Consider the following 27480-nt stretch of genomic DNA (forward strand, 5'->3'; position numbering starts at 1 on the left):
GAGGAACTAGTAATAGGCTTTGGAAGTCATTGGAGAGTGACAGGACTTAGTCCTGGGGGAGGAAATCCTGCATCAGGTCTGTTCTGATCCTGCAGCCCAGAAAGTTTTTGTTTTGCTGTGGGAGTAAGGATGATTTCTGGAGGTTGAGGGTGAAACCCGAGTTTTGTAGTCGGGGAAGTGGTGAACCCGAGATGATTTTGTAGGATGTCTTCTGTTTCTCCTAGAAGGAGGATATCGTCTAGGTAAGGATAGATTTGGACACCTCTGGTTCTGCAGTAAGCAATGGCTGGGGCTAGGCATTTTGTAAATACCCTGGGTGCAGTAGACAAACCAAAGAGCAAAACTGTAAACTGAAAATGAGAACAGGGCCCAGTAAATGCAATAATTTCCTGTTAGAAGGTTTTATGGAAATATGGAGCTAAGCTTCTTTTAGATCTAGAGTGGTCATGAAGGCCTGGGCTGGTATTAAAGGGAGAAGAGTTTGAAGGGGATAGCATCCTGAATGATGGAACTTTTAGGAACCGGTTTAGGAAAGATAATCTAGTTAAGGAAAGATAAATCTAGTATTGGTCTCCAAGGGCCATCTGGGGACCAGAAAAAAGTCTTAAGTAGAATCCTTTTCCTTCCTGTCCTGGGGAGACAGGTTCTACTGTTCCTAATCTCAGAAGGTCTAGTAGTATGTGAGGTATGAGGTGGAGTTGAGTTTGGGGGGGGGGGTGGGGAGATGGGCCTTGGAATGGGTTTTTCTTTCCAAGAAAGGAAATATCCATTTTGAATGATAGTCAGTACCCAGTGGTCTGATGTGATGGTTTTCCAAAAGGGGAGGCAGTGGGAGAGGTGGGCTGACAAAGGTAGATGGGCAAGGCAGTCACACATTGTTGGGTCCACTTCTATCCTGAAAGGACTGTCTTGCACTGGGTTGTGAGGTAACTGGTCTGGAATAGGTTTGCCTCCTGGTTCCTCTCCTATGCTTGGTAGAGGAGGGGGTAGCAGAGAAAGGGGTTCTCCTGACAAAGGAAGTCTTTGCAGGATAATTCCTGTAGTATTTTGGAATCGGAGACGCAAGCAAATGCTTGATGTCCTGAAGCTCCTTACTTTTCTCCTGCAGGTTTTTAAAAAGTTCTGCAGATTGTTTGCCAAAAAAGAGGTTATGGTCTAATGGGGCATCTGGGATTTTAGACTTGAAATCCTCTAGAAGTGGTTGGAGGTGAAGCCAAGAATATCTGCAGAGAACTGAAGCAGAGGCCTCTGCGGCATCATAACTGCAGCTAATAGAATGTCTGGCTACCTGAGAAGCCAGGGACAGTTGAGATGCTATCTCAGTTTTGGTAGGGTAGTCAGGAGTAGACGCCAAGAGAGTGGAGGCTTGCAAAACTAGGTCCAAGGCATATTTTATCATCTGAGTTTGGTAAGTGATAACTCTGAAGGCCAGGGTGGAGGATGTGTATACTTTTTTCCAATCCTGTCCATGCTTTTGCTATCCTTATCAGTGGGCAGAAGAGATGCTGAAGGAATCAGTTTAGATTGCTTGCAGATGAGACAGCAATTACTGCAGGGTCTGCCAGGGGAGGCTTTACTAAGAATTTCTGGTCATCAGGTACTCTGTAAAACCTGTCTGGTCTCTTAGGAGCAGGTGGTTGTGAGTCTGGGTTCTTGGATGCAGAGGTGAAAGCATCCAGACAGGCAGGTGGGATGGCTGACAGGGAGGGAGATTCCAAATGAAGGAGTTCAAAAAAACCTCCTTTGGATGTCAGTCATCTGGGTAGTGTCCCATTTAAAGTATTCTTTCAATTTTGTAATTGTTTCCCCAAAGGTGATATCCTGTGGTGGGGAGTCCCCTTCAATGGATTCCTCATCTGGGGAATAGTATTCCAGAGGGGAGGCAATTTGTGAGGCATAAGAAAGAGAGTCATCAGAAGATGCGTAACAGGGTTCCAGATCTTCCTCTCCTTCTTGGGCAGTAGGCAAGGGGAAATAAGTGGCAGAAGCAGGGCTAGGACTAAGCACTGGAATACTGGAGGGGGAAGAGGCTGTGGGCCTAAGGGCCATAAAGGCCTGCATCAAGGAGTTTGTAAATGATTGTCAGTCTGGGACCCCTTGAGGGGTTGGAGTTAGGTGTTTTGTTTCTGTTTAGAAGGTGTAGGTCTGGGAGAAGGTCTGGGTTCTGGAGCCTGTGCTTCAGGTAATGGTGTCCCGGTCGGTCATCCCAACTGTATCTGGCCCCCCCTCGACATCGGTAGGGGCCGATGTCTGTGCTGTCTCCATGGACGTGCTGGCTGTTACTTCTGAAGCGACTTCCTTGATGGGAGCCGTCGAAGTAGACGGTTCTATCGGACATCCTTGAACCCCCTAAATCGAAAGCTGGCGGAACGTCAGATGGCAGTGAGGCAATGTAAGTAGGCCTGGAAACCTTGGCCTTTTTCTGTGTTGGTTCAGTCAGAACGACCGATTCGGGATCCATCCTGAGTGCACGTTTTTTGAGTCTCTGGTTCTCTAAATATAAGTTAAGGGCGGCCAGATAGCTATGAAGGGTCTTCAGAACAAAAGATTGGCAAATGAAACAAGTTGTATGGTCATGTTTCTTCCCTAGACAAAAGACACATTGGTCGTGTGTATCTTTATGCAGTATCTGATGCCTGCAGTGGTATTTACCCTTCTTAGCTGACATTGGCTAATGATAACTACAGCTAACAAAGCTTAAGCAAGAGAGACAAAAAATTCCCCAACGAGGTACTTAGCTTTTAAGAAGTCTTCAAGTATAGGAGCGAAGCGATCGATGTGACATCTTCTGCGGCTGAAAAGTTCTGAGGTCTGTACATGCAGACGTCACATTTAAGGTCCCTGGTTTATGGCCCTACGTGTGACATCCTACGCACCTACAGCAGCCAGGCTTAAGCTTTTATAGGAGCAGACATTCGGGTCGCCTGAGCCGGGGAAAACTACACTAAGAATATTGCAACATAGGAATAGAAGGACATCTATATTTCTCCAGGCCATAACAAAAACTCAAGATCATCAACTAGTTAAAGAACTTGAAAATACAGACTGGTCCCCAGTACGTTAGGGAACCAACCCATCTACAGCTCTTTATGCATTCAACTCAACCATCCAAAACATTATGGGCAAACTAATCCCCCTAGGTCAAAGAAGACTGCAATGCAAATCTTGTCTTTGGTTAACTAAACAATTAAAACAAATGGGGGGGGGTAGTAAGAGTAAGAATGGGAAAGATTTAGGGTACTGGTGAAAACAGATATGAGGCAAGCTAGGTTGCAATTGTTTATTGTAGGCTGGTTAGTGCTCAACAAACTGAAATACATAGAAAATCAAGCAAAAATGCAAAATTGGAAGAAGCAAAATATAATTAAGAGAAGCAAACAGTTTACTTTTCCCCCTGAACAAAAGTAGTTTCATAATCTAAGGAAGTCTACAGCACAGACAATGATCAAATTGGCAAAAAAAAAAATACACCACAGATAGAACATTACAACTTTGCTACCTACAGTACAAAATCCATCAGACACTAGCCAGCCTATAACAAACAATCCAGCTTGCCTCATATCCACTTCCACCAGTACCCTAAATCACAACATATACTCACAATAGAAATAATCTTATAAACAAGCTTACCTTCTCATTCTGCTTTACATCTACCTCAGCCAAAACCATTTAAAAACCCTTACAACACTGGAATAGTAGTATAACCTTAACACCAGAGAACCATACACATACTTCCTGTGCTTACTAGATTATTTACAAAGAGTATTGGCTTGTATTTATACAATGAATTTAACAGATTACAACCCCTTATGTGTTTGAGACATGGATGCCAACAAATTCACCGTGAGAACGAAGCTCGTGAGGTGAATCCTGGCATCCATGTCAAGAGCATAGTGCAGGGTTATGATCAGCAAGACAATCATAATTCTTTGTAGTGCATGTAGCTTTATCTGCTCCATGTACTATTAGATACAGGGAAAAATTGCTAAGTGTTCTGTTGGTTTTCAAAGCCATAAAACACTCAGTGGATGCTGTTAGAAAGGCTGTGTAATGCTGTCCGTCATGTTTATGCTTACCTTTAATACCTCTCTATTGTCTAGATTTTCGCAGAACATTCAATTTACTGCTTTATATTTTTGGTCTGTTCATCATAAAATCTGTGATTTTCAGATAAACCACTAAGGAATGAAGTCACTAAACAATGACATACATCTCAGTTTCAGTTGGTATCCTTCACATTATGCAGGCGAACGCATTCTGTTGTTCTAGCACCTTTCTGCTTTCTAAGTGTTTTTTTTTTTTTAACAGGAAGTCAGGGACACATTAAGGGTACAGACAGCAGGCAGAAACAAGTATTTTGCTCTGTTGCTGTCATTTGCTAGTGAGTACAGGCAGATTTTAGTGTCAACCTGCAGACCCATCTTAACTTTAGGAGGGACTGCTTAACAATTAAGGTTAGGTCGCGTACGAATTTTGCTCTTAACTGGTTTGTTTTTTTCTAAATATCACAGCATAATCACCTCTCTCCATGCACTGCATCAGGTCCTGTACTACAACAACCCCAATTCCCATACAACACCTCAATCGCATCCCCTCATAAAAATACAAACCAATTAAAATTCCCTGCCACATCATCTCAACAAATATGGTCTACTTTGGAATTCCATGTATGGCTTCCAGTGTCATAGTACTACAAAATTCCATTTACACAGTTGCAGACAAAGTGTATGCTGCACTGGAAAACAGCCAAACAGGAGGTGGAATATTTGTGGGCTTGCATAACTTAGAAGAGTGCTGATCAATCTGCCCTCCTAACCAAAGTGCAAAAGACTGGCTTCAGCAATGAAGCCGCAAGATGTTTCCGAAACTACCTCCTCAACAAAACTTTCTGTATGTACAATGACACAAATCTCAGATACCTTTAAACTAGGAATGTCACAGCATTCTGTCTTATTTCCCATACTCTCATTATTCACAAACAATATCAAAGAAACTACACCTACCAATAATATTACACTGTATCAGGCAAGCCAATAAACCCAAACCTTGCAAGACCAGGTCCAAAAAGACTTTCAACAACTATGCTCATGGCTTAATACAAATATGACAACATATCAAAAACATCCTCAACGCTCTTTGAAAATCACAAATTAGAACAAAACCCAACCCTAACAATCTCTGACAACCAAAACGATTGAATGTGTCAAGTGACAGTACAAATACATAGGCCTCGAAATGGACCCACAATTGACTTTTTACCAACCACATACAATTAGGAGTAAATTTATTGCTTGCTGCTCAAAAAAAACACCTCACACCAAAAGCACACAAATCCCTTGCCAGAAATGTTCTCATTCCTCACTTAGAATATGCCCTACAAATATTTATTTTAAACAGCCAGACTACATCAGTAACATAGAAAAACAGCAAATTCAGTGTTTGGATTTAAATATCTATAAGCCAGTCATAAGCAAAATGAATCCCAGTCTCAGCCAGAGCTGCGCTTACTTTTTCATATATACCTTCAGATTCCTGGATCCTAGATACACTCCAATGCATTCAGCACATCAGGCAATGTGCACACTTCAGCACTCATTATTTCTGTAGCAGGTATGGGTTTTACGGGATCAAGGTGCTAGCCTGAGGCCCAACCCTCCTCAGAGGGTGCACTACACACTCGCATGCACACACTCAGGCCTAGGGCAAATTTAATGTGTCCAATCCACCTAATGCATATCTCTGGAATGTGGGAGGAAACCAGAACACCCGGAAGAAACCCACACAAATGCAGGGAGGACATGCAGACTCCACATAGAAGGCACCCCAGCTAAGAATCGAACCAGAGAATCTCTTCCTGTGAGGTGACAACACTAACCGTTACACCACTGTGCTGTCCTACAACTGTGCTGTCCTAACATTCAGATTACTCCAGTTCAACTACTGACCAACCTTAAAAAACATGATTAAATCTAAATACTCTTACACCACCTCAAAGTAACAGCTCCCTCATCTTCCACAAAACAAATTTTCACAAGCCAACAAGCGAAATAAATGTTTCCAAACAACCCTGTAAACTGGAACCACAGCCCCTCAGATTCACATTAAATCTTTTCAAACAATTTGCAGTAAGCATGAGAGCATACGCACCCCCCCCCCCCAAAAAAAAAAAAAAAACAACTTCATCTGTTCATGCTTCTGAGATAAGATATATCCCTTTTATCTCAGACTAGGAACTCTATTTCTTACAATACCCTCAATGAAGAAGATTGTCTTAACTCTTCAGTGTACAAATGTAAAACAAAATTTGTGTTCCAACCCCAAAAATGTTTATATATACTTAAAATCTAGTGAACAAACACCATAAATATAAATATTTAAAACCTTTTACTCAATGGTCATTTAAAATAGAGACTACTGTAGTGATTAAAGTAATCTCTTCTCATGTGTTAAGTGTGATTGATCACAGTTTCTCCAGATGAATGCTAAACAGGGTATTGAAATTACTGTCAGCCTATACAACATCCAGACTCTTCACACAAAATTACATCAGTGATCCATAGAACCATTTCAATTATTACTTTAAGAAGCACACTGCATATTTTGTTTCTCCACTAGCAGTATCTTCATCCTCCTCATTGCCGTATGTGCATTACACGGAATCATCTGTTGCTGTCATATAATCTTTCAAACGGTTTTGGCCTTCATCATTAGTGAAGTCTTCATTTCAGAATGGCCCTCCCAGAAGTCACTGCTATCATTTCTACCATTTTTCGTTCATAGGTGTTTACTAGGCTAATGACCGCAAGGGCCTTTTTAAGCCTAGCCATGCATCCCAAATCTCTGACAAGTTTGATACCCTTGATAAAAGAAGCAGGGGTTTGGGAGATGAAACATTTACAAGCCAGGGCCTGGGACAGGAACCATTTACAGGTTGCCTGTGCCCTTTAGAGACACAGGTGCCAAACCAGGGATGAATTTCCTGTTCCCCATCCAATTGTCCAGGTTGCACTTGAATTGGGTTAGGGAGGAACTCTACTTCACATAGATGGGGAGCATGTTCCAGAGCCGGGGCAATCTCTGGGATACATATCTGTTCTCTTCAGCAGGTCCTATTTATATCACAGCCAAGGTTTAAGACTTTAAAATAGGTAAATCTGGTGCTGTTGGTTTTGTGGATATGCAGGAGGTCCAGAGTGGGGTCCGACAATGTATGTCAGGCATAGTTCTCCCCCCTCAAAAGCCTGTAGGAGACAGAATATATGGATAGAGCTCTGAGGCGGTCTGCATAGGACATTTTACTTAAGCTCTGTATACTTTTACTGAGGAACCTCTGTGGACATACCAATTGTTGGTTATGTCTGCTTAGGTACACACCAAAGGAGGCACTGTACTCAATGATAGGTCTAATGAATGCCGAATACAGTGGAACAATGACTTCCTTGGGCTTTGATGCCATACCTTTGTTTATAAGTTGTGCAACACAAAATGATTTCCTCACTACTCTAGACACATGATGGTCGAAATTTAGATTACCATCTATGTGTGTCCCCAAGTCCCTGACTATTGGGTCAACTCTAAGGGGTGTGTTGTCAATATGACAGTTACCACGGATGGATGACTTCCTAAAAGATACCATTATGCATTTCTTTGCATTTAGTTTTAGTCCATGGCTCTGACACTAGTTGTTTGTCTGTGTCAGCCCCACCTGGAGAACATTTGTGTCAGTGTGGAATTTAATGACAGCTCCTAATTTGCAACCATCTGCAAATTTAGTCAGCCACAGACCACTGCCATTGGCCTTGACTTCAGAGAAGTAAATGTCAAAAAGGAGTGGTCCAAGGACTGATCCCTGAGGGATTCCATTTGTGACTGGTCTCTTTGTAGAGGTGGGCTCCCCATTTCTAAATTTGTGGATCCTGTGACCCAGTTGGCTATCCACCAGCTGACATACGAGTTAGTACCTAACCTCTTGAGATTGTCAACAATGCCCGAGTTGGCTATTGTGTCAAATGCCTTGGCCTGGTCAATGTAGGCCTCATCCATTGCTTTGGTGACCCTTTCAAAAAAATCCACTAGGTTGAGTAGGCATGTTCTGCCCTTGACAAAACCAAAACTGGGTTGGGTCCAGTGTCTGGAGCTTTACTCATCCAGACTCTGCTACACTTTGCTGTGAGGAAAAGTTTAATTTGCTTTTTATTTGTTGTATTACTTTATTGCATTTTTTCTATTTTGAATACTGTGATTTGTTTTATTTACCTTGTGTTTTACTTGTATTCTGCTTTTAACTACATATTAAAACTTGAAAAGAGGCCACATCTCTGTCTCTTGTGAGTCAGGCAGAAATCTGTACAGGTGAATAGAACAGGTCAGCTAAGGTTAATCATCTGTGAACTGAGGGGGTGAAGCTAGGAACTAAACCTTCTATTTAAGGGGTAAAATAAAACATTTCAGAGCTTTACTAGAAAGGCTCACCCAGACTCTGCTACACTTTGCTGTGAGGGAAAGGGTGGTTTGCTTTTTATTTGTTGTATTACTTTATTGCCTTTTTCTATTTTGAATACTGTGATTTGTTTTATTTACCTTGTGTTTTACTTGTATTCTGCTTTTAACTGCATATTAAAACTTGAAAAGAGACCACAGCTCTGTCTCTTGTGAGTCAGGCAGAAATCCGTACAGGTCAATAGAACAGGTCAGTTAAGGTTAATTATCTGTGAACTGAGATGGTGGAGCTAGGAACTAAACTTTCTATTTAAGGGGTAAAAATAAAACATTTCAGAGCTTTACTAGAAAGGCTCACCCAGACTCTGCTACACTTTGCTGTGAGGGAAAGGGTAGTTTGCTTTTTATTTGTTGTATTACTTTATTGCCTTTTTCTATTTTGAATACTATGATTTGTTTTATTTACCTTGTGTTTTACTTGTATTCTGCTTTTAACTGCATATTAAAACTTGAAAAGAGACCACAGCTCTGTCTCTTGCTGCGAGTAAGGCAGAATCCCCCCCCCCCACCCGGTCACTGTAGTGTTCTTAAACACCACTGTCTTTCTAGTTGCTTTCCCCTTATGTTAATTTGACCATATATCTCATTTTCTCTCTGTTTTACTGGCTTGTGTGAGTAAGCACAAAATTATCATTTTGAGAAATCACTCCCCTTCAGCTATTTACATGTATTGGCCATCCTACTGTATTCCATAGTGCCAGAATACAAAAGTGACCACCCCCCTTTCAATCTATCTTGCTGTTAGTCACTCTCCACTAAAACTTAACTTTTTAGACATGTAAAACTTAAGTTACATACTTTCACATCTAACTCCTCTAGTGCACACTGCAGTGTTTAGGATAAAACATTTTTTTCATCTTACCTTTTAGCATCCCTGTGACTAGCACTTGCTTTAAAACCTGCTGGAAAGCATTAGGAAGTCTTGAACTGATACAAGCATTCAACTCTCCTTGTTAATAAGGAGAAATTAATTGTAGGCACTAAACAGCCTATAATTGCAAAGTACCTTGCTAAGGTAAGGGAAAACAGCTCGTGTACTTTACAAAAAAAAAAAAAAAAAAAAAAAGCACCAAACCAGGCATGTCCAAGGGTCAGCTTCCGGTGATTTCTCCTGTCCACCTGGTGAATCTGGGCATACTGGGGCAATGCAGCAATTGCCTCATGTACACAGACAACCCTCTCCTCCTACCACCCAACACTACAACCTGAGAGAGATGCACTTACATAGCCAAACTAGAAGCAAAGCTCTTTCCACCCAAGATTGTGCTAGACAGTCAAGAGGAGAAGGTTAACACCCGCACTACACCTCAAGCAACACATAGCCCTTCTAAACTCTCACCATCAACACCAACGCATAGCAACACTAAACCCGCATATGTGGAGGCCCTGAACAGTAACCTGCCCAAGCAACAAGGACCTCTGAAGCTGAAATGCAAACAAACACCAATCACAACCAAAGTGTCACATAGCTCACATCCGTGTGCCACCCAACAGCAGCTCCTAAGGCAAGACAACATACCCAATACTTTAGTCATAGGTGACTCTATATAGACAAGCACACTGATGTCCCACTCACCAGGCTGAACACAGAGAAAATTACAGTCAGATGCCTGTCGGGTGCCAGGATCCGCCACATAATGCACACTCTCATTTCACTCCACAACAAGTACAAATATGACTTTGTCATTGTCCATGTTGGAGTGAATGACTTGAGACGTACCTCCCTGGACTACATGAAAAGAGACATGGAAGAGCTCTCGGATCATGTGGCCCCAGCAGGTATGACCCTAGCCCTGAGTGGCATCCTGCCTTCACCCAGAATGATACCACAGTATAAAGAGACAAAATGATTCACTTCAACAATTGGCTAAGCTTCTGGTGTCATTCAAAGGGGATCCAATATCTGTCTGCCTGGGACAGCATGATCGACAGACTACGATGCTTTGCCAGAGATGGTCTGCACCTGTCACCCCTGGGATTCAGGTTACTGGCTAAGGCTCTTGCCACCCCTATAGTGCCTTTTTTAGGCAAAGTTCAAAGGACAACACCACCACCGTAACAGGTACAAGCATGCAAAGTCTGAAGTTAATGCTACTCAATGCTAGAAGTCTAAACGTCAAAATGCACTCTCTCGAAGCACTCCTAAAAATGGAGAACATCGACATCTGTGCAGTAACTGAGACCTGGTTCAAGGTTCCAGACAGCATCCCTGCAATATCAGGCTACAACTCTTACCACACTTTTTGGCCACCAAACCAGGACCGAAACACTAAAGGTGGAGTGTCCATATTCACCAAGGATTTTCACACCACCAGGCTAGTTGCCCAACACAATGCGTCTGAAATTCTCCAGGTGCAACTAACACTAGGTAAGACTGCAATCCAAATTGTAGCTTGCTACAGATCCCCCTCCATGATTCTCACTACACCTTTCTAAACATACTGGAAAATATTAAGATACAACCAAACGTCCTAATACTGGGTGATTTCAACTACCCTGCCATTAACTGGGAAAACTACTCGTGTACCAACAACTTTGCCCAACGGTTCTTGGAATTCATAAATTCCAACGCTGTGGATCAACTAATCCTTATTCCCACTAGGGGCTCCAATATCCTAGACCTGGTCATTACCAACATGGGAAATCGATGGTCCACGCCTATGGCCACCCCCTCATTGGTCAGGTCTGACCATAAGCTAATCACCCTTGACATCCACATCCCACCCCCCAGTAAGGAAACGTCCGTAAAAAAACTTCTCAAAAGCCAACTTCATGCTACTAAAGTCAGAAGTGACAAACTTCATGACACCCATGCAGACAGGAACTGAAAGTTCGACTGCTGAATCCTACACTAAGGCACTGTACGAGCACATCCACTCGTGCATGAATCGTGCCATCCCCAATAGAACCAAGACACTCTCCTCCAAAAAAAAGGAAACCAATGTGGTGGTCCCTTGCCATAAACAAACTTTACAACAAAATGAAACTGTTGCAGAAAAGAGGAAAATCCAAGGATGCAAAAAACTCCCTTACCAACCTCAGTAAGAAGCTGAGATCTCTCAAAATCCTCCAAAGCTAGTTACGAAAATAAAATTGCCAAAGATTCCAAAGACAACCACAAGACAATATCCTGGCAGATCGATTCAGTGCAAACTTCACCCCCCTCTCACCCCCCTAAAGGTCCCATCTCAATACCAAAAGACTGCCAAATTCCAGTAACAACCACACAGGTAAAAATGCACTCTCTAAAGCTAAGAGTACAGCATCCATGGGACCAGATAACATCCCACGCTGTGTACTACATGAACTACAAAATGAACTGGCACCTCACCTAAGTGTCATGTTTAATCATAGCCTCACCTCAGGCTTCATGCCCACTGAGTGGCACACAGCTACAGTTATCCAACTCTACAAGGGGGATCCCAGGAACTACCGCCCCATCAGTATGATGAGCCTGATCTGCAAGGCCATGGAACGTATTATCATGGAACTTACAAAGACAATGGCAACCTTCAGACACTGGACACCACGCAGTTTGGATTCGTGCAGGGCCGGATCTTGTCTCCTGAACCTGACTGACTTCTTCGAATTAGTCTCCAGAGCCGTGGACAAGGGTGAGGTGGTCCACACAGCCTATCTGAACCTCGCCAAGGCCTTTGACACCATCCCCCACTCTGAAATCATAGACAAACTTACTAAGATGGGCATTAATCCCTACATCACTCGATGGGTTACCAACTGGCTTACTGACGGAACCCACAATGTAAAAGCAGCCAACTCCAAATCCAGCTCCAGACAGGGACTGCTCTTGTTTGGCATCTACTTCTCTGAAGTACAGGCCAACACCAAGGGACTCTAGCTAACAAAGTTTGCAGATGACTGCAAACTGGGAGCCATTATTGAATCCCCAAATTATGTGGATATTCTACATAAGGGCCTTACAGAAACAGATGCTTGGGGCAAGAGCCATGGGCTCAAGCTCAGTGCCAAGAAATGTATAGCTATCCCCTTTGGGAAAAAACATGTACCTGTGAATTACCACATAGGTGGCAGTACACTAAACACCGAAAGTGTGATAAGAGACTTAGGGACACAGGTGGATAGTGGTTTCACCTTCGATAACCACACCGCCACAACAGTCAGGAAATCTCTCTATGTGGCACACCTCATCACTAAGGGCTTTTCATCCAGAAAAAAGGAGGTCATTGTCCCACTGTACTCATCTCTCATTAGACCCATTATAGAATACAATGCCCTGTTTGGTATGTACCTCTCAAGACACCTGCAACAACTGGAAAGGCCACAAATACCTCACTAAAAGAATCACAGGCCTAAAGCAAATGCCCTATGCTGACCATCTAAAAAAAACTCTACCTATACTCTGTCACATATCGTCTACTCAGAAGTGATCTCTGCTTAACATACAAGGCCATGTCAAACCCAGAGCTGTTGGACGTGCTACACTTAAAGAAATCCCAATCCCTCAGAGACACACGCTCCAGGGATCTAAACCTTGTCATTACAATGAACAAAACATGCTGGAGGGATAGGTTCTTGACCCAGAGACTCCCCAGACTCTGGAATAGACTGCCCATACATGTCAAACAGAGTGCCTCTTTGGCCCTCTTCAAAAGGAACCTTGATGATTGGATGGGAGATAGGAAATCCTGGGGATCACGTAAGTCGCCCTGCTAGGCAGGGGTCCAGGGAAGTAAATACTGTGGGAAGAAATAGCCAGGGAACTGCTCTGGCTAGGCTTATATAGGCCCTAGGGCCGACAGCCTAGTACCAACCTATGAACTATATCACTACTGATCATTTCCATGATAATTCTTTCCATGACTTTGCATATAACACTAGTGAGACTTATGGGTCGGTAGTTTCCAGGGTCTGTAGATGGCCCACCTTTGTGCAGAGGGATGATTGTTGCTGTTCTCCATTCATGAAACACAAAGCCTGTTTGGAGGCTACAGTTAAATAGCAATTCCAGTGGCCCTAATAGGCCATGTTTCATGCTGCTTAGAAGGCATGCTAGGATATTGTATGGGCCCACTGAAGCGGTGTTCTTGGTCTAAGAAACAGCATTAAGCACTTGTTCCCTAGTGATAGCAATGGGATTTATATTTTATGGTATTTCCTGAGAGAATGTTGAGGGGGAGAGAGGAGTAAAGTTGGAGCTGAATTTATCGGCCAGTAGGTTTGCTATATCTTCTGGCTCAGTATAGGTGGTTCCATTTACAATGAGCTCTGCACAAAATTGTGTATTGCCTTTGAGGTTGCAGACATAGCTAAAGAATGCCTTGTAGCTGTTCTTGGCCTGGGAGGCCAAATTCACCTCAAATTTGGCTTTGGTAGACCTTACTTGCCCTCTGAGATGTTTAATTTGATGAGAGTGCTTTTTTCCTGCTGGGTGCTGCACCTCCTCATTTTTGCCATGATTTTCTTCCTTCTGTTTTACAGCCTGTTGATTTTGTGATTCCACCAGGGTGGCCTGTTTTTTGAGTTAGTTCTGTACTTCTTCCTGGTGGGTACAGCTGCCTCTATGTAGCTATTAACATGCTTGTACAGGGTTTCTGTGAACAGTTCTGCATAGGCAGCAGTGTGCTCAGGGTTTATGGGGGCTTGAATTTTTGCCAAGTTATCACTTAATAGCAGGAGGTTAGCCTTAGAGTAGTTCCTGAATATTCCAAGTTTAGCTGGGGGTCCAGATTTTATTTTTACTTCAAATGAGACCATTTTGTGGTCTGACCTTACCAGGGAAGACATTACAGTAGGGGGTATGCAGAACTCTCCCATAGCAGTGGGGAACAGATCCAGTATGGCTGCATCCCTGGTTGGTGTACTGACTAGCTGGTTCAGGGAATTTGTGTTTACAAAATCCAGGGATCTCTGTGCCTGTACGTTTGGTGTTATAAGGGATTCTCAGTTAATAGGGGGAAATTAAAGTCGCCCATGAATATGGTATGGGTCGGATGGGTAGTGTTTCTAACAAGTTTAAATACATGGTATGGATTTCCTGGGTCACAGAGGGGGACCTATAGTTGTCAAGGAAGTGATATTGGATTTTGCCTATGTTGAGATGAACATGAAGCAGCTCGAGTGCATTGTCCTGTTTGACCAGTCTTGAGGTATATTTATTTTTAATGTAAATAGAGACACCTCCACCTTTCATCCCTGTCTGTTTAATAGCTGGTCTAAATGTGTGGAAGACATTATAACCTTGCGCTGGTGGTGTGCTCTCCGTGGCTTTAAACCATACCTCACTGACTACACAGACATCAGGATTCTCTAGGGTGAAGAGAGCGTCTAGGGACTGGAGTTTCTCCAGAGTTTATCCTGTGTGCTTCTTCACCCCCACTGGCTCTATTTATCCTAAGCTGTTTTTGCATTTGCTTCCCAACTCTCAAGCAAAGGTCATCTCGTCAGTTTTAGATTTAAAAAGTGTGATATCATAATTACGAGTATAAAAGATGTGATTTATTTAATCCACAGATGTTAAACACAGTAGACTCCCTCTTATCCAGTCTCCTTGGGACTGGACCTTAGGCTGGATAAACAAATGGCTGATTAATCCAAAAAAGCATACAAAATAGCACTTATAGGTTGTAAAACAGACTTAAAAAATGATATGGATGTTGTATTGACTACCAGTGCTCTTATTTAACTTTACTTTCTGGACGAAGTAATACGTTGTCTCAGAGTACAGTGCACTATACTTGTTTTCTAGAATTGGCAACAGAAATTTGATTCACAGAAAAAAATCTTGACAAAAATATGGCTGGTTAAAGAGGAGTCCAGTTAAGGGGCGACAGGATAAGAGGGAGTCTACTTGTAATTATAAAACTGAGTGCTGGTGGTGCAGTGCAGGGGAATAAAGCCCTAGCTACGCCTTAATTAGTTCATTTAGCCTCTCAGGTGCTCAAGGGTGGTGGAAGGGGAGGACTGGTGTAGACATTCTGGGAGTGGTGGCAGGATGCACAGAGCCATAATCACTCAGAGTAGGGCCAGCATTGCAGTTGGTGTTCTGGGGCTGGGCTTGTATCTCAACAAGCCATTACCCTGAGCAAGTGCACAGGCATCTTCACTCACACGCTGAAGGCATTATATGCCTCCTTGGTGATGCAGGTGACCTCCCTTACCCACATCCAGCAGTGGGGCTAAACACTTAAATATATATTTGCATGGTCAAGATAGTGGTGAGAGTACAAGCACACTGATATCTGCCTGAATGAGGGCCAATCCAGACTAGCTATAACAGATCTGGACAGTCCCCACCACCAGGAAACAAATGGACTTAGATAAGTATATAACTATAAACTATACACCTAATGACCACCATGGCCTTTGCAAGCCTAGCCGTGCAATCCAAACAGGGAGCATGTTCATTAGGAAGTTTCTAGAGTTTACTTTAGGGGGGATGTTAGTTTGAGCATTACTGTCTGCCATGCAGGCCAGACCAGACGTGAATTTTTGATTTCCCATCCATTGGTCATGGTCAAGTTTAAATAGGGATAAGGATGGACTCTGCTTTACATGGATGGAGAGCCTGTTCCACAGCATGGGAATCCTCTGGGACACATCTGTCTCACCAAAAAAATTACATCACAAGCAAAATTTAAATTCTTCAGTCAAGGGGTTCTGATGCTTGTGGGTGTGCAAAAAGTCCATCAGAGCTAGATATAAGGATGCCTTGTATGCAAAACATAGATTGCCTCTCGGTAATCTGTAGGAGACAGAATGCACAGATAGGACTTTAAGGTGATCTGTATGAGACAATGTGTTTATACCCTGGATTCTCCGGGAAAGAAACCCTTGTGAGCATTCGAACTGTTGCATATGTTTGGTCAGGTAGAAGCCAAAGGGAGTACTATACTCAATGACGGGTCTGATAAGGGCCAATTAAAGTGGCACTGTGACTTCCTTGGCCCTGAATGCCAAGCCCTTAGTTATACGTTGGGCGACATAGAATGATTTTCTTACTGCCTTGGACACATGTTGATCAAAGGCCAGATTACTGTCTACATATGTTCTCAAATCCCTGACTACTGGGTCAGCTCTTAGGGGTGTCTTATCTATTGAGTAATTAGCCTGGGTGGCAGTTTTCCCAAAGGGCACTACAGTGCATTTCTTGGTATCGAGTTTTAGACCATGACTTTGGCACCAGTCATTTTTCAGTGTTAGAACCTCTTGTAAGAGGTTAGTAGCATGGCATTAATCTATGATAGCTTCCAGTCTGCAGTCATCTGAGAATTTGGTCAGGCAGACCCTTGACATTAGCCATTGCCTCCAAGAAGTAGATGCCAAATACATGTCTCAACATGGAGTCTTGAGGTACCCTGCCAGTGACCAGCTACTTAGTGGAGGTGATATCACCAATCCTGACTTCCTGAATCCTGTCTGAGAGCCAGCCGGCAATCCAGCAAGTTATGTAGGGGTTTGTGCCCAGTTTGGGGAATTTGTCAACTATACCCTGCTGTAGTACTGTATTGAACATGTTAGCCAGGCACAGGTAGGTGGTATGCATATGCACCATTTTCTACTCATCCAATGCCTTGGTGACCTTCTCAAAGAAGTCCAAGTTTAGTGGGCATGATCATCCCTTGGCAAACCAAAATAAATTGGGTTCAGTGTCTGAAGGTTGCCTATGTCTTTTTGATCATATCTATAATAATTAATTCCATGGCTTTGCATATCAGGCTTGTCAGACTAATATGTCTTTAGTTTCAGAGACTGGTTGATGGTCCATCCCTGTGAAATGGGATAACCATAGCATCCTCCATTCTCATGGTACAAAGCCTGACTTGAGGCTACAGTTGAAAACTGACTCAAGCCATCCTGCTAGGTGATATTTCCAGCTATTTCAGAGGCATCCAAGGAGACTGTCAGGTCCCACCAAGGCTGGTTTTTGGCCTTAGCAAGTGCTATCAGGACATGTTCCAGGTTAATAGTTGGGGTTGGGGGTTATTCCAGTAGGTATTTTATGGAGGGAAGTGGGGGTGAAGTTTGAGCTGAATTTGTCAGCCAGCAAATTTGCTACATTGCTGTGCTCAGAGAAGGTGGCACCACTGACCACCAGTTTGGCACACTGATGTGTGCTGCCTTTGAGATTTTGGACATAGCTGCAGAAGGCCTTGTGGTTGTATTTAGCCAGTGATGCTATCTTGACCTGGTAACTGGCCTTGTTGGACTTAATTAGTCCTCTTAGTTTCCTGTTTTGTTTCATTACAGTGCTCCCATCATTACAGGAGTTTGCTCTTCCTGATTTCAGCCATGACTTATTTTCCTTTTGTTACAGTGGATATAAAAAGTTTACACAACCCTGTTAAAATGCCAGGTTTTTGTGACATAAAAAAATGAGACAACAATAAATCATTTCAAAACTTTTCCCACCTTTAATGTGACCTATAACCTGTACAATTCAATTGAAAAACAAACATATTTGTTGGGGGAAAAAATATAAAAAATCAAAAATGTACAATACACTGGTTGCTTAAGTGTGCACACCCTTAAACTAATACTTTGTTGTGTGTTCACACCCTTAAACTAATACTTTGTTGTGTGTGCATACCCTTAAACTAATACTCTGTTGAAGCAACTTTTGATTTAATTACAATTATATTTAATTAAATTTATTTGCTTAAGTCCAGGAATAGTTGTGCCTGTGAGTATGAGGCAGTGTATATTCCCAGTCTACAGAACAGTAGTTAAACTCTACCACAAATAGGGTACTTGGTTTAATGGTGAGTGTCTCCAGTAAGTCTAGGTACAAGAATGCAATTCTAGGGGCATACGGGGTAAACTATAGCTTGCTAGGATATGATAAAGGGCAGTCTATGGTGATTTGCACATGGATAAATTCCAGGGTATCATCCTGTTTAACCAACAGAGTTATGGTTGTTGCTAATGCAAACTGAGACTCCTCTACCTTTTTTCTTCCTGTCTGTGCAGCTGATGGTTTAAATATGTGAAAGGCACTAAAGTCTTGCACTGCTGGAGTACTTTCCGTGGATTTAAACCAGGTCTCGGTAACGGAACAATTGTCTATATTCCCCAGAGTGAGGAAGCTTGTAGGGTGTAGAGTTTTTTTTTCATTTAGGCTTCTAACATTGAGCAGTGACACCTTTAGGTTTCTTTGGGCTTTATTTGCTGTGTTGGTAAGTTTGTCAATTTGGCATTGCCTAAAAAGGCTTTAAGGTGGTGGGTAAAGTTTTAGCTAATATTCGGAAGCCAGGGAGGGACAGATGTAGACCATCCTTTGCAAAGCAACATGGTCTGTTAATCATGTCCTCTTATGCTGATAAATACTGAATCTTCCAGGAAAGACACTGGAAACCAAGCCAACTATCGAAGTCAATCTAGGACATTTAACAGTCAAAAGTAAGAGGGAAGGGGAAGCACCTAAAATTGAATAACTGTAAAACTATGTTACTAAATTGCTAATATTACCATGCCATAAGCACAAAGAATAAGAATGTAACAGCAGTAAGAACTGCACATAACAGTTTTATTTTACTACTTATAAAACAAACTATTACTAACTAATCAGTCAGTTTCATAATACTGCAAGTACAGTGACATCACAGGAGTACTGCACAGATTAACAAAAATAATTTAAACAGGCACAGACTACTGGGGTCCAACTGTGTCAGCTATAAGACTGTTCTATATCATATACAGACCTTCTGGCTTATATAATCAATTTCCTTTCTTTCTTCAAACTTTCAAACAAAAACGCTCTTTGTATATCCCGTTACTATACAAACATTTTTCATAAAGTCTTTTCAAATACTGATCTGTTTCGAGTAAGTCAATCAAATAGCTGAAGCTGGTTATGTTCACTAGTTTCATATATTACTTAACTATTTACTGAACATTCATTGTCTTTTCAGAACATTTCACAAATAGCAGTTCTATATTATCTCATCTCTTTTAATATATTTCAAGCACAGTGCCAGGCTTGTTTTAAATAAGCTCATTTGATATGAAGTGATATTGCTGCTCCTTCAAAAATTTAGGTCTTCTGCATATGATATGCATAAATGCCTTGTTTTATCTTTTTTTTTTTTTTTTTATCTTTAGGCCAGTTTTATGGCCTCTAGCTTTATAAAATTCTTAAAAAGTTAACTATATGGCATGTCATGAAGAACTGGACTCAGTAGGTATCCCAATATCACTTTAAAGACCCTAACCACCAACTGCATTTTACCTGGTACAGTTATATGAAGCCACCTTATCCAAAGAATTATATGCATTTGCACATTTATAAGCTGTCACATTTCCATGGTAACCAAGTTCATCAATAACTTGTGACTCACTAAAACCTTTAACTAAAAGTATATACCTACTTAAATTATCTTTCTCAACATCTTCAAATACATTTCTTAAGAGAGTAAAAATATCACTCTTCTTCAAAGGTATGCTCTCAGTGACAAAATTATCCTGCATACTTTTCCTTAACCTGTGTTTGCAATTTTCACTATTGTTCTACAGTCTATCTTTAACAAAGAAGGCAACAATTCAACTATCTTTTTATTCTTCTTCATAATATGGAAGCCATCCTTTGAATTTCTATTATACACATCACTTAGTGTCTCCTGAAATACTACTGACATCTCTATTAAATCACCTAATGGCTTGCACATTCACCTGGTAAACCATTATTCCCAAGTTGCACTGGTGACATACACAGGTAAAAACCTGAATTTGGCCCAGATAACTCAAGTTTGACTAGCTGCTCAGGTGCTTGACAGTGCAGGCAGGGAGCTTGGGTGAGCCCATCCAAGAGGCAAGGAAGGTGGTACCTGCCTGGCTTATGCTGCTGCCATGACAACAGAGCCACAGCTGCAGAGTGGAGACTCATCATGATATGGGGAGATGGTGCAGGGACGTCTGCACTTCTGCACAGTTCTTTGTCAACCTCCTCGATCTTCTTTCCAATTTCTTTATTTCCATCTACTTTTTTCCCCAACGGCTATTACTAATAACTTTGATTTCAACCCCCCCCAAGCCTTCTTGAGGAATCAAATTCATCAGCATTACATAAAACCTGATTTAGGTACAGGTACATTCCTGTTGCCTGTTCCTTAAAAAGTGTTAACCCTTCTTTTCCTGACTCTTTCAAACTTCTCCACATGACCTCTGTTTACCTCACATTCTCTTTACATGATCATCTTGTTTATCTGCTTCCTCTACATGTACAGTACTCCTTTGCCCTGTACATCCAACTCTATCTTGCATTAATTCAGATTAACCAGTTTCCTTATGCTTTCAAAAAATAATTCATGCTCTTTTTTTACATCTATTTGTTCAATATTTAATTCTTATATAAAGTTTAAACACATTTCATTAACTTGGCCTCACTCCTACACAACATACATATTTCTAGTCCTGTTTTCATACATATTATGCAGTATTGTTTTTAAATGTCATTTAAAAGACACATTTTAAATGTCATTCTTCACCATAACTTAAAACACTTTTATTGGATGACATTCATAAAATTAAGTCCCTGTAAAATGTCCCAACCAAAAATTTAAGGCTAAGTGATTTAATTTTCATTCACTATATTTTAGCTGGACTTTAAATTTCCAACTCACGTCCAAATAAGAAAGAAAACATCAAAAACATGCTTTTGACTCATGACTCATCCATTGCATTGTTTGTTCAGTGATAAAGCTATATATTGTGTATTTAGTTTAATTTCTGGAGAAAACACACAAAGTCTATATTACTCGTATACTATTAAAAATATTTACTTCATTCCATTCAGTTGATTCATTTTTTTCTTTTTTGCAGCATTATGGAAAGGTTAACGTACAACTTTTTTAAACTTGCACTAAGTTCATTCTTCAGTGTGCAGAAATGCATGCACTTGCTGTGGCTTTAAAATGAAATACTTAGTTAAAACATTATCCCTTACTTATATTCTCTAGGATCTAAAACTGACTTCTCTGTTGGGCACATATCTGACATCATTCTTGTTGGGTACCTATCTTACAGTACCTCTGTAGTATCTATACCTTCCACAGTTTTGCAGGTTCATACAAGGCTAATAACTACCAGGGTCTTTACAAACCTAGTTATGCAACCCAACCCAGTTTTGTCCCAGAGTTACTTGGATGCCTATATGGTGGGGTGTTAGTAAGGAGGTAGTGAAGGGTTATGTATTTGGGAGGGGGTATGTTAGTTGGGGATTAAATTAGTTACTGTCTACCTCTGTCCATCAGAGACCTGGAAGGCCAGGCCAGGGGTGAATCTGTGATTTCCCATCCAATGATCAAGGTTTTTGTTGAACAGGGTCAGGGATGAACTCTGCTTTGCGTAGATGGGGAGCTTATTCCATAGCACGGGGATCCTTTGAGACACACATCAGTCCCTCCAGCAGGTTCTATTTATGTTGCAGATAAAGTTCAGGTCCTTGGATCTAGTGTTTCTGGTGTTGTTTCTCTTGCAGAAGTGCAAGAGATCCATCACTGCAGGACCTGAAGACGCCTTATATGCCAGGCATATATCACCTCTCAGTAACCTGTAAGAGACCAACTACAGAGAAAGGACCTTAAGGTGACCTGTGTAGGACAGGGTATTTATACCAAGGATTCTCCTGATGAGGAACCTTTGAAGGATTTCCAACTGTTGCAAGTGCCTGGCTAGGTACGTGCCAAAGAGGGCAATGTACTCAATGATAGGTCTGATAAAAACTGAGTGGAATGATACTATTACTTCCTTTGACCTGGATGCTACAGAATGATTTTCTTACTGTCTTGTCTAGGTGTTGGTCACAGGCCAAATTACTGTCTACATATGTTCCTAGACCCCTATCAGGTCAACTCTTAGAGTTGTTTTATCAATTAAGTAATTAGTTTGGGTAGATGCTTTCTCAAACGGCACTACAATGCATTTCTTTGCATTGGGTTTTAATCTGTAACTTTCTCACTAGTCATCTGGTTGTGTTAGAGTTTCTTGTAGAATGTTGGTGTCATGGGGAATCTATTACAGCTCCCAATTTACAGCCATTTAGGAACTTGTTGAACCAGAGGCCTTTGACATTAGCTTTGACTTCTGTAACGTGGATGCCAAACAGGAGCAGGCCATATACAGATTACTGGGGAACTCTGCTGGTGACAGGTCTCTTGGTGGAAGTGGCCTCTCCAATCCTGACATCTTGGGTCCTATCTGTGAGCCAGCTGGCTATCTAGAGAGTTATGTAGAGATTTATGCCTAGTTCTGAGAGTTAGTCAACAATACCAGAATGGGGTATGGTATAGAAAGCCTTAGTAAAGTCAAGGTAGATGGCATTCACCATTTTCCCATTATCCATATCCATGGTGACCCTCTCAAAGAAGTCTAACAGGTTAAGCATTCAAGACCTTCCCTTAAAACCAAACTCAGATGAGTCCAGTGTCTGCAGCTTGCCAACATCCTTGTTGATCATTTCCATGATAATTCACTCCATGGCTTTGCATATTCCATACTTCTCCATAACAGCCCGAACATGTGCAGTTTGTGCATGCGGATGTAAACAGCTTCATCTTTTATCATTTGAATGTTGTCATCATCATCTGACTATACTGCAATGTTCTCTAAGCCTCCCCCAGTTCATCCCCTGGGAGGGTCCACTATTAATAATCAAAACAGCTCTAAACGCATTTATTCAACAACTGTACAAAACTATATGCTCGAGTATACATAAAACTTAAAACATGTTCTCAAGCTAAACATAGTTTTCTGCTATTTTAAAACAACAAAATCAAAACATAAGCATTTTCTGAGGTAGAAGCCCTCCTTCCTTTACTATCCACATCTCAAGGTAATAGAAACTTAGGAAACACTGGCTTCATCTTTGAGACACTATGTTCTTCGAGTGCATATTTAAGCCCTATATTTAGGGCCAAACATACTGCTGCAACAAAAAAGTCAGGAAAGAAGGATAAGCACTTAATGCATTGCGAAAACACAGTAACAACACTTAAGGTACAAGCACTTGAAAAAGCAACCCTTTCTGGAAACACCTGCTCTACCACAGTGGCAATTTGATCTGCCCAACTTATATAATTAAACAACCAGGTAAAGACACAAACATTCAAAGAGATAACAGAATTCTCTCAGCGGCAGACCAGTCAGTGATTTTGTGTTTCCATCAGTGACATTACAATACTCTCTTCTATCACCAACATCCTAGGTTTGTGCCCCTCCCTCATTGCCAGAAATTCCCTCCTGTTCTCCAGAAAAAAGAAAAACAGATATTCTGATACCTTACACTTTCCTATAAGGCTAGTGCAAGCAGTTTTCAGTGTGTGTGTGTGTGTGAGAGAGAGAGAAAACACACTGACTGCAATCACAGATGCAGTCACGTCACTACCAGTCAAAGTGCAGTTTTTAAAAACACGCTGGGCTAAGAAAAAGCTCTGTATAAATAAGACTGCTTCACCGATCCAAAACTGACACCTGAATAGAACACCAGTGAAACAAGTGATTGTAAAAAGTGAAAATGAAGGAAAGAGGTTTCAGACACAGGTACACACAGAAAGGGACAAGGAAGATTAAGCAAACCTAAAATGTGTTTGCTGCAGCAACTTTTCCTCCTGAAAACCCTTTAAGGCCTCATGTCCTTCAGGAATGCAACAGCAGCATTATATCTTTTATTACAGCAAGTCTTGTGAAAAGGCACATGAATAGAGTCTCAACTACTGTTAAATAACAAACCTATATCAAAAGTCAGATGGCTGTATGTCCAAAGTAACAATTTATATCCCTGTCTTAAACAGGACCTTCCTTTCGTTTACTGGTAAATAGTCAAGGAGATAACACTGCACTTGCTATTAAGATAAAAAAAAATCATCTTTGCTAATGAATCCCATCACCCAGCCTTTCAGAGGTACAGAATGCTCTGGGTCTCTCACCATCACCCTCTCCACACACAAAATGCCACCATGTACATGTAACCTGTTAATTTCAGTACATATGACAAAAGGCAAGTAAATATTCCTTACCCTTCCCATCTCTCTCAGTTTTGTCAGCATCACCACGATGGTGGAATTGTGCTCCCACAACATACGCCAGAAATCCTCTGTTGTTTCAGCTAAGGGTCCCTGGGTAGCAATGTATGCTTTTTGCTGCCTGTAATATAAAAGAAAAGACAAAAAGAGCAAAAAAACTATTAAGCACCATTGAATATACCACAGATTGCTCCTAAAGGAAAACTCCACCTTAGAACTCAAAACTTTTTTTCATTGTATCTGTTTTTGTGCTATTTTAATGCCTCAAAATCACTCCAAGTGCTTCTTTTACAATTTTAATGTGTTTCTCTCAAACTTGCGGATGATGGGGCATGCGTTGGTAACATAATCTTGTTTTCTTGCTTTCATTCCTTCTTCCCAGAATACATTTCAAGTCCTCTTTATATGACTAATGCTAGACATAAGGAAGTGGTGCTGTTTTCTCATGCCATTAAGACAAAATGGCAGGACTGTGAAACACTCATCTAAACACAACTTTTGTAACAGAGCTGCTTCTGCTTCTGTGTTTACCTGACTGAGCCTCATTTATGTGTCTGTCAGAGCCTTATCTATGCTATAAATAGCTGTTAGCTACTTGCAGCAAAAGAAAGTATATAAATAAGAGTTTTTTTGTAAGAGTCGTCTTATGTAGTCTTAAAAGATTTGACAAACCCTCACCCACACTCTCATGCTGATGTATTAAAACTCTCACTGCAGTAAATGATCCTTGCTGTAATATTACAAGTGACAAGTAGTAGAACTCTAAACAGTCTGTCTGCTACTTCTCCAAAGCCTTCAGTGGGAAGTTTTTCTCTCTCATGAATGATGCAGACTTAAAATGTGCTTTACTAGTTCCTCAATTACTTCTGTCATGTTCACCCTCCTTTTTTTCTATTTCATATTTATTTATAATTTGGTAGCCAGGAAAGTGAACTGGTCCCAGGACCCTTTTCAGCCACCACTTAGACTACATTGGCAAAAAGATAATAACAATTATTAAATGCACTTAGCAATACAAAAAACATACTGACAAAGACATTGACCAATATTGTGCAACACATAGCCAGTGTGAAACAGTGACCAGGTAAATCATTGAGCAACATTTACTAGAATGTATGCATTAATAATGCTAAACTATACTATGTTGTTTATTATAAATAATTCATTGCATGCACACATATTGCACACACACACACACACACACACACACACACACACATATATATATATATATATATATATATATATATATTAGTATATGTGTGTGTGTGTGTGTGCATATATGTGTATAAAATGTGTGTGTGTGTGTGTGTGTGTGTGTGTGTGTGTATGCATTTAAATGCAGTTAAGTACTTCTGATTTCCATTTCTTAATGTTTTTAATGCAAGGGCACATAGTACATGAATGTCAAAGCAAATTCAGCTGTATATTATGGTTGCACTCTAACAATGTAAAGACTGGCTCAAAGTCAGTGGGAGTCTCTTACGATGGATCTGCATGTACCAGATATGCACCCCCCTCTGGAAGGATGTCACAAAAAAGCATAAAAGACCTTTTTATGAACAGTATCAGTGCACCTAGTTGATAGGGTTGCCACCTGACACTCTCTCTCCAGTTCTGGCCTGCAAAAGGGGGGGGGGTGCTTGAAAATGGTAAATGCAGTGATACTTTGCAAGAAAAAATATTTTCTGACTTTTCTCTAAATGTCATAAAAAATCTTTGATACCACATTTAAGTTATCTTAACATATAAACTATTATAAATAACATTTAAAGCTTAGCATTTCAATACTATGTTGCTGCTTATGTAAATTTGTCAGAAGAGTTAACAATTGCCTTTGCTTTGCTATGAAAAGGGAGTGTTAAGTTCCCCTCACCTCTGAAATAAAAAAACGTGAAAAACAGTTCCACAGCTTCCTGTCACTTTGTATATCAGCTGCTGTGTTCCTCACATTAGCAGGATTAACTGCCCATCTAAGACTGACAGCAGTACCTGACAGGGTAAACTACAGAATTAACTATTATATTGCATGCAGGTAGAGACGGATTTCTCTGCAAAGTATGTCAGAAGTTGAGTTTAAAAAAAAGTAGGTGGGCTTTCTCTTCCTTTGACTCCAATGCAAGGAAATAAAAGTTTTAAAAAGTACAACCAGGTTTCTGGTACCTGCACAATGCTGAAACCATACTGTAGGGAGAAAAGAAACCTAATGATTGAGTTAAACTGTATGAGAGGGTGGAGTTTTCCTTTAACTCAGAAAGGATTCATAATAATACAGGCTGGACCTTGACTTGAAAAGGATTTTAAAATAGACTGTTTTGTAAACAAATTCAGAGGCTCTGCTGTGAAAAGTATTGCATATCAAGTCATAAACTAAAGGGATAAGCTGTTTAACGTGAACCATGACTGTATTCGTGTCACAGCAACTATATGGTATAATCAAAAACTGTTCATCAAAGATCAAACTGCACTCCTAAGTATGTCAGTCTTCAGATGAGCTGTTAAAACAGAGATCCCACCTGCCTAAACTAGTGTTACCTTGGGTGGATATAAAAGAGCCCATGGCACTTATCAAAACAGAAAGAGTCCTTTAATTATACAAATTGGTATTTACATACACATATATATATTTGCATTTTCATAGTTATTTCCTTTACCATATTTACTTTTCATACATGACCCTCACTCCTTTTTCCATAACCATAACCTGATTTTATTCAATATCATTGCTAAAATCCATTCTCCATTAAACAAAATTTCATTATTTCACTCCAAATTACTCCTACTACATAAAATAACTTTTTTTTCTATCTTTTTCACATATTCTTAGGTTCATAGGTAGGTACTAGGCTATCGGCCCAAGGGCCTAAGTAAGCCTAGCCAACAAGGTTCTCTGGCTTACACTACCCAAGAAAGTTAATTTCCTGTGCCCCTGTCAAGCAGAGCCACAGAAGTGATCCCCGGGGTGTATTTCCTATTTCCCATCCAC

The 27480-nt window shown here is 40.9% G+C and overlaps 1 protein-coding gene across 18 annotated transcripts in view; it reads right to left on the reverse strand.

The window, feature by feature from the left end:
- The window catches only part of PTPRF (protein tyrosine phosphatase receptor type F), a 3404399-nt gene that overhangs the window by 83056 nt on the left and 3293863 nt on the right, over positions 1-27480 (reverse strand). For all 18 annotated transcript variants that reach the window (XM_044085436.1, XM_044085429.1, XM_044085440.1 and 15 more), the window contains one exon: positions 24489-24615. In XM_044085436.1, the coding sequence (XP_043941371.1) occupies positions 24489-24615 (127 nt within the window). The remainder of the gene's footprint in view (positions 1-24488; positions 24616-27480) is intronic.

This window comes from Protopterus annectens, chromosome 10.part0, assembly GCF_019279795.1.
Source record: "Protopterus annectens isolate FY-2018-M chromosome 10.part0, PAN1.0, whole genome shotgun sequence".
Classification (NCBI taxonomy): domain Eukaryota; kingdom Metazoa; phylum Chordata; order Ceratodontiformes; family Protopteridae; genus Protopterus; species Protopterus annectens.